At 43.2% G+C, this 15,923-nt stretch overlaps 1 protein-coding gene across 1 annotated transcript in view; it reads right to left on the bottom strand.

Moving 5' to 3' along the window:
• cubn (cubilin (intrinsic factor-cobalamin receptor)) overlaps positions 1-15,923 on the bottom strand; it is a 144,549-nt gene that overhangs the window by 100,560 nt on the left and 28,066 nt on the right. The window contains exons 19-26 of the mRNA XM_041961353.1: positions 9,834-10,009; positions 9,246-9,411; positions 8,497-8,722; positions 7,884-8,014; positions 6,355-6,544; positions 4,424-4,584; positions 1,552-1,733; positions 33-189 (exon numbers count right to left, since the gene is read on the bottom strand). Coding sequence (XP_041817287.1) covers positions 33-189; positions 1,552-1,733; positions 4,424-4,584; positions 6,355-6,544; positions 7,884-8,014; positions 8,497-8,722; positions 9,246-9,411; positions 9,834-10,009 — 1,389 coding nt within the window. The remainder of the gene's footprint in view (positions 1-32; positions 190-1,551; positions 1,734-4,423; positions 4,585-6,354; positions 6,545-7,883; positions 8,015-8,496; positions 8,723-9,245; positions 9,412-9,833; positions 10,010-15,923) is intronic.

Genomic DNA, 15,923 nt, shown 5'->3' with positions numbered 1-15,923 from the left:
CTCTTTGCAGTATCCTGTGTGTGTTTTCATACTGGAGGTGTATGATGCAAGGAAGCCTCCAGTGCTGATGCTGCTGTCAGTGCGCAGTTTGATGTAAAGCTGATTGCTGGAAGAGCTGATGGTACTGGGAAGCTGACTGCCACACAAGTTGGCCAGGTGTGGAGCAGTGCTGCTGTTACCATCATACACCTGAATGCACACACACACACACACACACACACACACACACACACACACATACACACACACACACACACACACACAGACACAGAGAGAGAGAGAGAGAGAGAGAGAGAGAGAGTCATTAAATAGTGAAATAAGCACTAAAAAAATTCTAACTATTTCTTCTTATATTGTTAGTTTGTATTTTCTATTGTATTTTTGCCTCATTACTTGAAAGTTGTTCTTATTTTGCATGCCCTTGTGTTTCCACCCTATGCTGGACTTAAGTGTGGACAAACCGACTGTTGCACAATGTCATTTTGCACAACTGCACTACTGTGCTCACTTTTAACTGCCAGATGTCTATCTTGTATAGATTAGTTCTGTATTTTTATTTGTATCTCACTATTTTTTTCTTATATTGTTAGTTTGCATTCTGTACTGTATTTTTGCCTCCGACTTGAAAGTTGTTCTTTTTTGCATGCCCTTGTGTTTCCACCCTTAGAGCTGCTGGAAATGTAAATTTCTCTTTGGAGATTAATAAAGTATCTATCTATCTATCTAATTCCATACATTCAGATTTGTGAAAGTAACATTACTTAAGACTGTGACAAATTTAAATTAGTAAAATGCCTATGTTCTATTTGTTTTGCTTCCTTTTGTTATAGCCAAAGATAGTAAACTGTTTGTACTTGTGCATAACACCAAACAAAACTGATGTCCCTATTATAATAATAATGATAAAAAATATTTTATGTTAACTGAAGCTTGTGACTTGTAGGTTATAAGTGAATCTTTTTGTATGAAGAGATGGAGCTTAGTAAAAACAGTTTTAAACTGATAAACATATTATTTAAAGACAAAATGATGAATCAAAAACACACCCCTTGAGCAAATATTCACATCCAAATATTGGCAAGTATTAACAGCCTTTATTCTAGGAAAATTGGACAATATTAATAAATACGAACAAAATGTGGACCCACACCATAGCACTACAAGTAGTCAAAAACTCCACAGGGTACCTATAAGTAAAATCCTCACAGGTATTTTCTTGGTAACAGTGCGCTCACTACTGTATATTTTGTGTCATTGTTAGAACAGCAATAAGAAACCTTAAGCAGAAACCTGGAAGTATTTCTAACTTTTTACCATCCTGAATCAAGTACTTACAGTTGTGCCAGGAAATGCACTTATACAAATCCACAGTGATGTGTTTTTTACTACTTTTCCATGACTCCTTGTGAAGTTTCAATAGGAATCCAAGCACTTTCTCAATGTGCATGTTTCTTGAACATCAAAATTCAATTCAATGAAGTGTTTAGCCTGTAAACTAATAATCTTAAAAGTTCTACATAGTGCACCCACATGCTGTGGTACAGTACTCACAGCCAGGTAATCATAAGAGCAGGAAGAGCTGGACTCCAGATGGAAATCAGAGAAAGAGAGGAGGAGCTGGTTGCCCTGGCTTGTCCTGATGTTCCAGTAGCACTCAGCATTAGGGTGGTAGGGCAGAGGGTAGTTAGGGGAGGAAAATGTCCCAGATGCTGTTGTCAACATCCCTCCACAGCCTTGGAAGAAAGAATACAATCAAATGGGCAGATGCATCTTTATTTGGTATTTCTCGATTTCTTCGATTTTTGAGGAATCACCTGTTTTATTTGTTCAGGTTCATTGTTGATATATCCTTTAGTAAGCAGAGTGATGGGCATAATGAAATGTGCCAGCGTTAAAGACAGACAGTGACTCTGTGATTTCTTTCCAAAAGTATTTAATGGGTATACAGTGCCAGGTTGTGTGAATACAGCTTTCCAGGATATTTTGCATGCCATTTAAACACATTATTTTGCCCATTGAAGTGAGTTCTGTTATCTTATATTGTGTAGGTTGTAGGCATTTTTGTCATGGCACCCCACAGGGCTGTGTCAGCTCCTGTGTCCTCTTCACATTGTACAAAAATGATTGTGTAACAACACACTCAGAGAACTTTATTATAAAGTTCTCTGATGACACAGCTATTGTCAGCTTGTTGCATGCTGACAATAGCCCACTGGACTATTTCTCAGAAATAGAGGAATTTGTCCAGTGGTGTGACCAAAATCATCTTGTGCTGAATGTGGGAAAGACAGAGGAGATGATGTTTGACCCAAAGTCTGGACCACAGGCCAGTCGTCATTAAGAACCAACACATCAGTCAGGTGGGTTCATACAGGTATCTGGGGGTCCACATTGACAACACACTCAGCTGGAAGGTACATGTTGGAAGCCTCTGCTCCAAACTCCAACAGCGTCTCTACTTTCTACACAGACTAAGGGTCTATGGAGTGGAGCAGAGGATCATGTTGCTCTTCTACCGGGCTGCGCTGGAAAGAATCATCAGATACGGCATTGCGGCCTGGTACGGCAACCTGACTGTGCAGTCTTGCCAGTCTGGTGCGGACAGCCATGAAGAGTATAGGGGTCAGGAATCATCCTCCCCTCCAGTTGCTTTATGAGCAGTCGTCACCGGACTGGTACAGAAAAATGTGTCTGACTCACATTTTACACCATGAGTTTCAGCTTGTACCTTCCGGCAGGAGACTCAGGGTCCCCAGAACCAGGCTGGACCGCTACAAAAACTCATTCCTGCCAACATCCATCAGACTGCTAAACAACCAACAGTTCCTCCTAGTGCAATAAGATACATGGTGCAATAAATTCCTATCCGTGCAATATAATCTGTTTATATCTTTCTTGTATATAGGTGTGTATATGTATGTACATATATACATATGTGTGTATATATGTATATATGTGTGTGTATTTATATATTTTTAATATACTTTTGTTTATATACATATATATATTACTTCTGTGAAGTATGTCGCTGCTGTACTTTCTTGTTTGGTTCTCTCTTTTCTGTTTACACCTGTAAACTGGAAAATCCAGGAAAAAATTCCCCACAGGGACAATAAAATTGTCTTCTTAAGATAATCTTATCTTATCTTATCTGCTGTACTTCTGGTCCAAGTGGGACGATTAAACCAGCGCATTGTTATGGAAGATGTGTTTAAGGCGTGTGATGGCTTTTTCAGAAATTAAAATGTCTCTAGTTGCCTAGAAAATCAGGATTGTTCAAGAGGTGAGTAAAGTTAGATGTTGTAATTTTGTGGAATTTCCACTAGTCAGACATGCTGCTATTGTTAATGTTTTGATACAAGGATGGTGTTTAATAGACTGACTCAAATGGTAAATCTGAAATCTGAATATCTTTACAAACTGTTTGTTCTGTATCTACCCATGTGCAATCTGATTGATTGGGGTGGATTGATTTGAATATGTACTGAAGTTGATGTGCCAGAGAGTAATGGTAGTTTGGTGATTCAAGTCCTCCTTGTGCTTTTGGTTTTTGCAGAGTTGCCAGTTTGATTCTTGGTGTCTTGTTTTTCCAGTAGAATTTATAGCTAATTGGAACTAAAGGTTTAAACGAGGAGATGATGGGTTTGGATAATTGTGAATAGATTATGTATTTTAGGAAGTGTTGTCATTTTAAGAGTTGCTACTCTGGATGAACCTACTTTCTCTATTGTGTGAGCTAGTGCAGGAGAGAAACAGTGCAGTAACTCGAGAGCAGTGATACAGCCAGGGTATCTTTGAGGACAAGAAAGCCATACTCTTTCACCACTAGGTCTAATGAGTTCATGCTCACTGCAAATATAATTTATAAGGTGTAATACATTTCAAAGTATGAAGCTCTTGTGTAGTGTTGCAGGCCTGCTGTCTGTACAACCATCCATCAATTATACAACAGTGATGTTAGTGATTAATGCAAATATATATTTTAAATTTCAAATTATTTGATTTGGCACTGTGCAAAGTTATGTCTATTTGAATGGAAAACTACAGCATTTAGAAAATACAACTTTCTGCCTACTGGAGATGGAGTGATTGTTTCACCAAAGAACCAACAGGACACACTGAATGCCACAGCATGGTCAAAAAATGTGCAATTTAAAATCAGTTGGAATTCAATAACACACAAATGATGAGAATATAGAAAATTAACTGATGTAATTTGTGGTGGCTTTTATATAATAGAGGAAATGATTTCCATTAAGTTGTAACATTTGTGAGTACACCTCATGAGGTAGACATGAATACAATGCAAATTCTCTCAAATTCCAGGTGGTGGTCACGATCTGTCACTTTGTGCTCTGTAATTTCTCTGCTGAACCTGGCTTAAAGAAGAAAGTGTAACAATACAAATATGTTAACCACTCACCAGTCTGTGTGCCATCCCAGTGGGCAGTGAATCCAAGACGTGGGACGGTGGCATCAGAGTGAAATCTCACCCAAAGACGGTTGCTATGGGATACCACGACTGGAGGCCTCTGATTGGCACAGAACTTACCAATCAAGGGAGATGTCTCATAGCCACCATCCCTATAAAAGACAGTGAAAGTTCAAAATGTCAGAGTTCATACTAAATAAAGAAAGACGGATGTGCCTCCTGTGTACACATCAATTGGGCTGTCTGGTTGCCTTGTTATGACATGTACCTTAAAGCCAGAGGGTTCCTAATTCAGTTCTGGCTGGGGACTGTTGCATGTCAGCGGTTCATTTTTGTGACAGTGTGGCTGGTATTTGTGAGTCTGTGTGTGTGCATCATTGTGGGAAAATGTGATCTTGGAGACACCTATTGTCCCCGAAACTACCACAGAAGTGGTTTTGTGTACTTTGCCTGTGAACAGATGGTGTCAACATAATAGCATCACAACCCTGCAAGATACAGTCACAAAACTCTTCTCCTGTGTAGAACCCTGTTTCCAAAAAAGTTGGGACATTGACACACAAAGACAACATATCAAACACTGAAACAGAAATGCATTTTTTTCTGAAAATTATATTCTCATTTAGAATTTGATGCCAGCAACACATTTCAAACAGGTTGGGACAGGGTCAGGTTTACCACTCAGTTGCATCACCTCTTCTTTTAACAATACTAAGGTGAGTGTTTGGGAACTAAGGACACGGATTGCTTTCATTTTGAAAGCTATCATTCTTCTTCATATTTTACATTTCATAATGTGCCATAGCATTCATAACATTTTCAATGAGTGACAAGTCAGGACTGCAAGCAGGCCAGTTTAGCACCTGGACTCTTACTAAGGAGCCATGTGGCTGTAATACGTGCAGAAGGTGGTTTGGCATTGCCTTGCTGAAATAAGCAAAGCTCTCCCTGAAAAAGATGCTGTTTACTTGGCAGCATATGTTGCTCCAAAACCTGTATATATCGTTCAGCATTAATGGTGCCTTCACAAATGCACTGAGTGGTGAACCCCCCCCCCATCTTTACTATAGAAAGACTGCCTGGGATGCTCTTTTTATGAATCTTAGAAGACGTTTCGCCTCTCATCCGAGCAGGCTTCATCAGTTCATACGCAACCAGACTAGATAGGACAGCTCTAGTCCAATGCAATGGTGTTAGGTTCAAGTATTTATCCCCTGAGTGAGACCAACCCACAAAAACAAGAATGGTATCACTCTATTTTGAGGCAAACGATCCCCCCATTAAGGCAGGGTAGGTTGCAACCCTTTGGAAATAAACAACAAAGCCATTCACACATGGCTCAAGGAACCTCCCAATGACAACAATGGGACACTAACGAGGCTAACGACTGTCGTTGACACCAAAGGGTTGCACCCCATCCCGCCCCTGGTCCATCTGTTTTGCCAAACTCTAAACGCAAAACTTTTCTTATAACATGACAATTGCACCAGCTGGTGTGATGTTCTCTAATTTGCTTCTTTTGAATCTTTTAATTCATTTTTCTATTTTCTTTCTATCAGTGGAATCATGCTGTCCTTGTTGCAAAATGACCTCATATACTATAAATTGCAGAAACATTATCTTCTTGGAGCAGGAAAAATGGGTGACAATTTACATTGCTAATCTAATGACACTCTGAGACAGAAAACCCACATGTCTAATCCTTCTGCAAGACTCATCTAGCCTGCCACGTTTCTGATGGATTTTTAAGCAGCAGCACACAGACTAACAACGGCATTAAACTTTACAGACTGATGCAACAGGTGAAACTGGTAAGCCATTTTGTGCTCGGCAGACTGTATTTTCAGACTCTGACAATTTCAAAAGATGGAAAAGGTTGCACTCCAAAGACAGCCAGCTACCACTTTAATTTTTTTCCTTACCTGATTTCCACAAAGTCAAAGTTGCAAGAAGGAGGAGAGCCCTCCAACTCAAAGTCAGTGAAGTTCAGCATAATCTGCATGTTGACCTTCACAATGATCTTGAAGATACAGTCTCTGTTGTTGGGATAGTAGTCAGGGTAGTTGGGTGAACTGAAGGATCCTGTAGGGGAGGTGAAGGTCCCACCACAGTCTGATGGGAGACAAAGATACAAGATAAAGACAAAGAGACAAAGAAACTTATATTCTGAGTACTATGTTTTCATTTTGTCCACATACAAATGTTGTGTTTATTGGGGGTTACTTCTCTAAAACACTATCAAACATTCTTTGGATTGAGCAAAAACTGTTTTCATTCATTTACATTGGTGTCTCAGAAAACCTCTTTTACTTCACCCAAAAACATACTGTAGACAGGATTTATATTGTAGAATTATGCCTATGCCTACTTTTCTGTGTCTTAAAAATACAGTTTTCATCAAAGTGTAAAAAATGTTCTTTGTCAATAGATTATTAAATGTGTGCTTTTTAAGTGGGCCACTTTAGAGTTCAAATGTGACAAAGAAATCAACTAAAATCAAATCAAATATGTAACGTAAATGAATGTAATACAAAATTAATATTGATATTCTGTTCAAATTATTAAAATCATGGCATGGCAGTTAAAGACTTGCACACAAACATCATCATTTGCAAATTCATAAGGTTGGAATGACCGATTTATGACAGTTTGTTCAGTTAAAGCCAAGCAGACTGTATGGATAAAGCTGATTAAAAATAAACAAAAATCAGATTGGTTGTCATTTAATGTGCAATTGATGTGTACAAGGCCTGATTAATTGCACAAATGATCAATGATCTGTCAGGAGCTGGATTTCTGTCAAAAGATCTATCAAAAAGCACACTGTGGTGAGCTTGTTTTAATAGTGAGGATTGGCTTGCCTTTTGGGAAGGCCACATATACACTATGGCAGTGAGATGCAAAATCACATTACATTTGAGTTGAGGCAAAAGTGGAGAAGTGGAGTCAGATTTTAACTTTTTTCCCCAGATGACCCTGCATTATTTTGCAGGATACTAAATGTCAGGTCCCCCACTGCCAACACAGTGGTCTTACTGTGATGAATGAGGAGGTGGCTTTTTTGATGCAGTTGTAATGAAAGTTTGAACGTGGCCTTATTGACAAGAAGTGATAAACACCTCATGCAATTCTTCAATGCTTTATGGTCGATGCATATTTAATAGTGCAGTTACTATCTGTCTAAATATCCCAATACACAAATTGTTGTACACAGGGCTTGGGAGGTTTATCATGCTGTGGGTTACAGGAAAGACTGTCCAACAGTTCAGTGAGCAGTGTGGAACACAACTTAACCAATCAACTTTCAGGGTATCAGATCTTTTCCATAATTAAATCTTGTAGTGGAACCTGACTTTGATTCATAGGCTTGTTGTTCAAGGCTATTTAACAATAGTCTCAAACACATTCACTTAGAACTGAAAAAGGACTGTCTGACCAATCTGTTCTGTACCTGTTGTAGCATTTAAGGAGACATAGCTGGCAGAGAATCCCTCGGAGACTAAACTTGAGTCAGACACAAACAGCAGGGTCAGTAGGCTGTCAGTACTGGTGATGGATGGAGGCACTGAACGCCCACAGTACCTGCAAAGCAACCAAATCTCTTTACTCACCAAGTACAACAAGTAGAAAGCAATCTTATGAATAATGTTAATTTTCAAGAGATTTTATGTATATGTATACACTATTGTTCAAAAGTTTGGAATTGCCTGCTACAAAAGCCTGATTTGAGAGGACAGCAATATTTTTGAATGGTCTTTCATCCTTATAGTATTTTGTTTGAAAAAAAGTAATATTTTTACATGCTTTGTGCAGTGGTTAACTAGACAGACAGGCAATTTAAAAGTGCAGAAACAGACAACAATACCAAAGACAAGATGAAAAGAAATTGGAACCTTGGCATCAAAATCTTCAGATTCAAATAGAACAGGCTTCTGTTTCAGTGTGCACAAAAATGCTTATAACAAGTTGGTATTAACAAGCATGTTTCGCTAGCAAAACTAGCATTATTGGAATTTATCATGGAATATAATCTGAACATATGGATTGACAAATCTCACACGTACCTGCCAATCTTAGTTCCAGTCTGCACAGTCCCATTGTCGTACACCTCAACATAATCAAAGTTACAGCTAATGTGATATTCCAGATTGAAGGAGTCAAACGACAACCGCACCAGGTTGCCTGGAGTAACACTGATGTACCATGTACAGTTGGCACCATGGGGGTAATTGGTGGGATGGCCAGGGCTTGTGATGGTGCCTGAAGGACTAGTTAGAGTATCCCCACAACCTGGTACAGGAAAAAAAAAAGGACACCTGGTCAACTTTTGGGATTGATAGACTTTTAAGTCAAAAGTAGCTATGTGAGCTTGGCTTCATTCCTAGGGCAACAAATAACAGCACTTTGTCACATCCCTCCACAACTCATAGTGACACAAAAGGTACCGTTGAGGGACTATATGAGACACAGGCTTTTAATTCCACTGTAAATTAACCAGATGTTGGAAAGGAATTAGTTGAAAGCCTAGTGCATATCACACAGATACAGCTAAAGGGTACCTTGTGCATCTGAGATTCAGAGGCCGTGACAAAGCCTCTGTGTTTGGTGCTCTGGGAATGAGAATGGGTTGGCTATGCACTGGAAGTGGGATTTGGTGTTTGTGCATGGTGTGGTACTTTTTAAGTTTTAAGTCTCAGAGAACAGCGTTTCTCCCCATCATCTGTGGTGACAAACCTCAAACCTCACTAGTGTCAGAATCTAAAATTGCTAATAATGATGACAATGCTGATACAGAATAATGATATACTCTCACCCTCCAGGGCAGATCCATAGGCTGCTTCAAAGCCATGGTTGCTGACAGAGGAGTCAGTCTTGAAGTGTATATACATAGCTCTCTGACTAGACTGAAGCCTGGGCGGAATCGCAGCACCACAAAATATCCCCAGCAGAGGAGAGCTAGACGTGGAGCCATCCCTGACCTGGAAGATGGAGGAGGCATGCATCATTATATTGTTTATTGTTTATTTTTTGCACTACTTAACTATATCATTATATGTCCTTTTTTCCCTATGCAAGTACATTGAATGACTGATGTTTAAATCAGAGTCAAATTCTTTACACACATAATATTATAACAGTAATATATTCTGATTATAGCTGATCCACTATTGCTCTTTCCATCCATCATCCACCCATAATATATACCACATATGTTATATAAATAACATATTAACATATTAAATAATTTTCTTTATATTTGCTTTTTTGGTGACAAAACACAAATGCACCTAAGCTAGCATCTAAGATCTAAGACATGTCATATTTTGTGTCACTGTGTATATATACACTGGTATAATATACTGGACAGAGAGAAAAATTGAATTCATTTGATTTCATTTACCTCAACAAAGTCAAAACGGCAAGAGCCTCCTTCAACATCAAATGAAAGGAAGTTGAGGATGACCACATAGCCCTCTGGCTGGTTAATGACCCACTCACAGTCCTTGTTGTGGGGATAGGCGTTGGGGTGGTATGGAGAGCGTAACTGCCCAGTCCCAGACAAAGTGCCTCCACAAGCTGGGGATAGGAAGGACCGAAGGTTGGTCAGTGGCTAATGGAAATGACTGTATGGATTCAAACCTTTTCCTGAATCTGTGACAATTCCACATTGAAGACTGAAATAATTTCTCTCGTGCCACATCCTTCTAAAGACAATTTTAACCCAAATTCTCACACAAATGATGCAAATCTTTCCCTTCCTTCACTTTTGATCAGGCACATGTTTTTCACCACAAATGTTCTTTGCATTGTGCATCCAATTGTATACAGGAAAAATTTGAAGACTTTGAGGCTGATTTGTAACAAAGTGTATAATATCTGGAATATCAAGTCCATTATGATTATCCTTATGAGAGAGAGAGAGAGAAGATACATTAAATAGATGTAGGCTTGAATTATGGATTAAACCTGAAACAGCTGAAGTTTTGACATCTGTTCTATTTAAGACGCTATTGAAAAAGCTTAAGGCTATTAACAGAAAAATAAGGACAGAGATCTAACTGCCAAAAATAGCAGTAATATCAATCCACCAATCAGAACAGTGGAAGAGAGGAAGTAAGGGACAGAGTAAGAGTGAAAATTTGTCACGCCCTCCACCTCTGCCCTCTCCTAGTGGCAGTCCCTCTCCCCTTTCCCTCCTATCTCTCCCTCTTCCTCTCACACTCCTTCCTCAGGTGGGCGTGTGCAGGCTGGTGTGTGAGGCTCAGACAGGTGCGATGAATCTGCCAATTAGTAACTCTACTCACCTGTGGCGGGGCGTGGTCTACCCCTGCTCCATTGTTCTCACTCTGCCATAAATACCGGCCTCAATCCATGACTCGACGCCGGACCGTAAACTACACTCCGTCAGTTTATTACCAGCTCCTCGAAAGTAGTAAGTTTGCTCTTTTGCTTGTTGTGCTTGAAAGTAATTCTGCTTTCTTTTGCTCTGCCGTAGTCTGGATCACCCCCGCTGCCTTCTGCCTCATGCACCTCGGATTCCTGACAACTCGGCCTCTCCAACTCTCCAGCTCATTCTCCAGTCGACCCTCTTCCTCTGCTACACCTACCCGCTGCCATCAGCCTCACCTCCAGCCACTCCATCCAAACCTATCCCACAGCCACCTTCAGGAAACCCTTTCTCTCGTTGGTCCTGTTCGGTTAGTTGTTGGTAGCCTTAGTTGTTCCCAGTTATTTGATAGCGTTCCCTAGTTCCTTTGTTGTGTTCCTGTGTTCAGCATTTTATGTTTCTTTACCAGTCTTGTTTCTCTTGAGTTATATGTTCCTGTCCAGGGTTATCGCCATTCGGACTAGTCATTGTATTGTGAAATTATTTCTGCTAAGAATAGTTTGGTTGCTGGTCTCACGTCACTGTTTATTGTATTTAGCACTCTGGGGTTTGTTGTATTCACATTTTGTAAATAAATTCTTGTATACTTTATCTGTGTACTGAGTTCTTCATCTGCACCTGAGCCTCTGTCATCCGAGCCGTGACATTACGGTCCAGCCACGATGAGCTCAGCAGATGAAGTGACCGGTGCCGAGGGGGCTTCTGGGTTCCCTATTATGCACGCTATGGCTAGCCATGGAGCTTTGCTAGGAAGACATGACGATTTGTTAAGATCATTAGCTGAGAGCAATAATCTATTGATCAACCAAGTGTCCCAACTTACTAGTCAAGTTGCTTCGTTATCCACGCAGTTAGCAGCCACCATTGCTAGTCCACAAGCTATGCCTACTGCTGTCTCGTCTGCTCCCCCTGATGCTAGTATAGCTCCACTTCCGGTTGTTCGTGAGCCATCTGTTCCTACCCCTGAGCGTTATGATGGTAATTTAGGATCCTGTCAGGCTTTCCTCACTCAAGTTTCCTTAGTTTTTGATCTCCAGCCTTTGTCGTATGCTACTGAAAGGGCTAGGATAGCGTATTTAATTGGATTATTGAAGGGACCAGCGAGAGACTGGGGTGCTGCTGTCTGGGAAAGACAGAGTGCTTTGTGCCACTCCTACGCGGCCTTCGTTGGAGAAATGAAGAAGATTTTTGACCATCCTGTTCATGGTAGAGAAGCGGGCTCTCGTCTCTCCCACCTGAGACAGGGGAGACTGAGTGTGGCGGAATATGCAGTGGAGTTTCGCACTCTCGCGGTGGAGAGCGGGTGGAACGATGCAGCCCTCCAAGAAGCCTTCTACAGAGGACTTAATGAGGAGGTTAAGGATGAGCTGGCCACACGAGAGGACGCTGCAGACCTTGATGCCTTCATCTCCCTTAGCATTCGTCTGGATAATCGCATTCGGGAGAGGAAGCGAGAGCGAAGTCATCGGACCACCATTCCTGCGGCCCATCACCTTGTTCCAGGTTCAAGAACCCCAGTCACTCCTCAACCTGCTGAACCAGAGGCAATGCAGATTGGCAGGGCTCGACTGACTCCCCAGGAAAAGGAACAACGTAGGGCAGCCAACGCCTGTCTCTACTGTGGAGCTGCAGGACACTACTTGGCGGCCTGTCCGAAGAGGTTGTCAAAAGGGATGGCTCCCCGTTAATGGGAGGAGTTCGGGTGAGCCACACATGCACTTCCTCCCTCCAACGCTTACAGTTAACTGCTACCATCTGTTGGCAATCTCTCTCCACACCTGTAAGTATGTTAATTGACTCTGGGGCAGAGGAAAATTTTTTGGACGAGCAGTTGGCCAAACAGTTATTGATTCCACTAGAACCCCTGCCCAATCTTATCACAGCCCGAGCTTTGAATGGTCTGTCACTAACTCAGATTCGTTTTCGTTCTGCTCCAGCAAGTTTGGTCTTGGCAGGGAATCATCGTGAGCAACTTACCTTCCACATTCTGGACCACTCCAACCCCCCTGTGGTTCTCGGACACCCCTGGCTACAACGCCACAATCCACAGATCGACTGGATCAAGAATGAGATTACGTCATGGGGGGTTGCATGTCATTCTCGTTGCCTACAGTCTGCCTTGACCCCAGCTTCTGCAGAGCCTCGCCCTTCATCCCCCGTGGATTTGTCTTCAGTTCCCGCAGAATACCATGATCTGGCTCCCGTGTTCAGTAAGGAGAAAGCTATGTCGCTCCCTCCCCACAGACTGTATGATTGTGCCATTGATCTCTTGTCAGGTGCCGCACTACCCCGGAGCAGACTGTACAACTTGTCAAAACCAGAACAGACTGCGATGGAGAACTACATCAGGGACTCATTGGCTGCAGGGATCATCCGACTCTCTTCTTGTCCGGTAGGGGCCGTTTTTTTCTTTGTTGATAAACGTGACTCGTCCCTTCGACCCTGTATTGACTAACGAGGTCTCAGTGACATCACAGCAAAGAATACTTACCCCCTCCTGTTGATTAACTCTGCCTTTACCTCCTTGCATGGTGCTAACCTCTTCACTAAACTAGACTTGCGCAATGCTTACCACCTGATCCGGATCCGTGAAGGTGACGAATGGAAGACGACCTTTAACACACCACTGGGTCACTTTGAGTATCTGGTCATGCCATTCGGCCTCACTAATGCGCCTGCAGTCTTCCAGAATCTCATGAACGACGTGCTCCGAGACATGATCAACAGGTTCGTCTTTGTGTATCTGGATGACATCCTCATCTACTCCCGCACAACAGAGGAACACACCGAGCACGTCCGTATGGTTCTGGAGAGGCTCCTGAAGAAGTTTGTCAAAGCCGAGAAATGCGAGTTTCATGCCACCACCACCTCGTTCCTGGGCTACATCATCTCCCGTGGAGAGATTCGAATGGACCCCCAGAAGGTTTCCGCAGTAAAAGATTGGCCAGTACCAGAGACCAGAAAGCAGTTACAGAGATTCCTGGGGTTTGCCAACTTTTACCGTCGGTTCATTCGAGACTATAGCAAGGTTGCTGCCCCACTAACTGCTCTTACTTCTGTCAACAGGGTTTTTGCTTGGTCCCCCGAAGCCGCTCTGGCCTTTCGGATGCTGAAGGATCGGTTCACATCTGCCCCAATCCTGGTCCAACCCAACCCGAAGCGTCAGTTCTTTGTGGAGGTAGATGCTTCTGATACTAGCGTGGGAGCAGTGCTGTCGCAACGTGCCTCCAATGACAACAAGCTTCACCCCTGTGCCTTTTTCTCACGTCGCCTATCTCAAGCCGAACAGAACTATGACGTTGGAAACAGGGAGCTGCTTGCTGTCAAGCTGGCCTTGGAGGAGTGGCGGCACTGGTTGGAGGGGGCTGAGCAGCCATTTGTGGTCTGGACAGACCATAAGAACTTGGAATATGTTCGTTCGGCTAAGAGACTGAACTCACGGCAGGCTCGGTGGACTTTGTTTTTCGGTCGTTTCAAGTTTACTCTGACATACCGCCCTGGCTCCAAGAACATGAAACACGATGCCCTCTCCCGCCTGTACTCTAAAGAGGAGAGTTCTGGAGAACCAGAATCCATCCTACCCAGTTCCTGTCTGGTGGCGGCCCTCACCTGGCCTATTGAGGACGTGGTTCGTCGAGCTCCAGACCAGTCTGACGATCCAGGTAACGGCCCTCCTAATTCCCTGTTTGTGCCTAACTCTGTCCGTTCTCAGGTTCTTCAGTGGGGTCACTCGTCTCGACTGATGTGTCACCCCGGGGCCAGCAGAACGCTCAGTGTCCTGAAGCAGAGATTCTGGTGGCACTCTGGATGTGAGGGACTTCGTCGCCGCCTGTCCTGTATGTGCTCGCCAAAAGGCATCCAATCTGCCGAGCTCTGGCCTGCTGCAGCCCTTGCTTGTTCCACGACGCTCTTGGTCCCACATCGCTGTGGATTTTGTCACAGGATTGCCCCCGTCTGAAGGTAACACAACAATTCTTACTGTCATTGATCGCTTTTCAAGGCAGCTCACTTCATCGCCCTCCCTAAACTACCGACTGCCAAAGAGACGGTTGATGTAATGGTGAAGCAGGTTTTCAGGATCCATGGGTTACCGTTGGACATCGTCTCGGACCGGGGACCGCAATTCACATCTGAGGTATGGAGACATTTTTGTAGAGCTTTGGGAGCCACTGTTAGTTTAACCTCTGGTTTCCACCCTCAGTCTAATGGTCAGACGGAACGAGCGAACCAGTCTTTGGAAACATACCTTCGCTGTGTCACAGCAGAGAATCCTGTGGCGTGGAGCAGTCAGTTGGTGTGGGTGGAATATGCACACAACTCATTGGTGAACTCTTCCTCTGGCCTTTCGCCTTTTCAGTGCTCCATTGGTTACCAACCACCCCTGTTCCCGGCACAGGAACAGGAGATTGTCATTCCTTCAGTTCAGGCGTTCGTGAAGAGGTGTGAGAAGACGTGGAGGAAGGCTCGGGCAGCTTTAATCCGTGCCAACCAAAGGATGGAAAGACAGGCCAATCGGAGACGTATTGCAGCACCCACATGTGCACCTGGGGAGAAGGTGTGGCTACGTGCAAGAGATCTACCTTTACGGGTCTAGGAAGCTGGCACCCAGGTTCATTGGACCGTTTGAAGTGGAGAGGGTCATCAACAAGAGCTCGGTGAGATTGAGACTCCCTGATTCTATGAAAGTTCACCCTACCTTTCATGTTTCACAGCTCAAGCCTGTCAAGGAGAGTGTTCTTGTCCCCCTCCACCTCCCAGAATGCTGGAGGATGGTCCTGTGTATACAGTTCAGAGACTGTTGGATGTGCGCCGTCGTGGAAGAGGACTCCAGTTCTTGGTCGACTGGAGAACGGAGTTGGGTCCCACGACGACAGATCATGGATGCCACGCTGATCCGGGACCTTAGAAGACATCATCCGGAACGGTTCCAACGTGCACCCGGAGGTGCACGTAGAGGGGGGGTACTGTCACGCTATTACCAGCTCCTCGAAAGTAGTAAGTTTGCTCTTTTGCTTGTTGTGCTTGAAAGTAATTCTGCTTTCTTTTGCTCTGCCGTAGTCTGGATCACCCCCGCTGCCTTCTGCCTCATGCACCTCGGATTCC

Source organism: Chelmon rostratus, chromosome 20 (genome assembly GCF_017976325.1).
Source record: "Chelmon rostratus isolate fCheRos1 chromosome 20, fCheRos1.pri, whole genome shotgun sequence".
Taxonomy (NCBI): Eukaryota; Metazoa; Chordata; class Actinopteri; order Chaetodontiformes; family Chaetodontidae; genus Chelmon; species Chelmon rostratus.
Note: the sequence above shows the minus strand (reverse complement) of the source record. Positions and strands in the feature narration are given on the sequence as shown.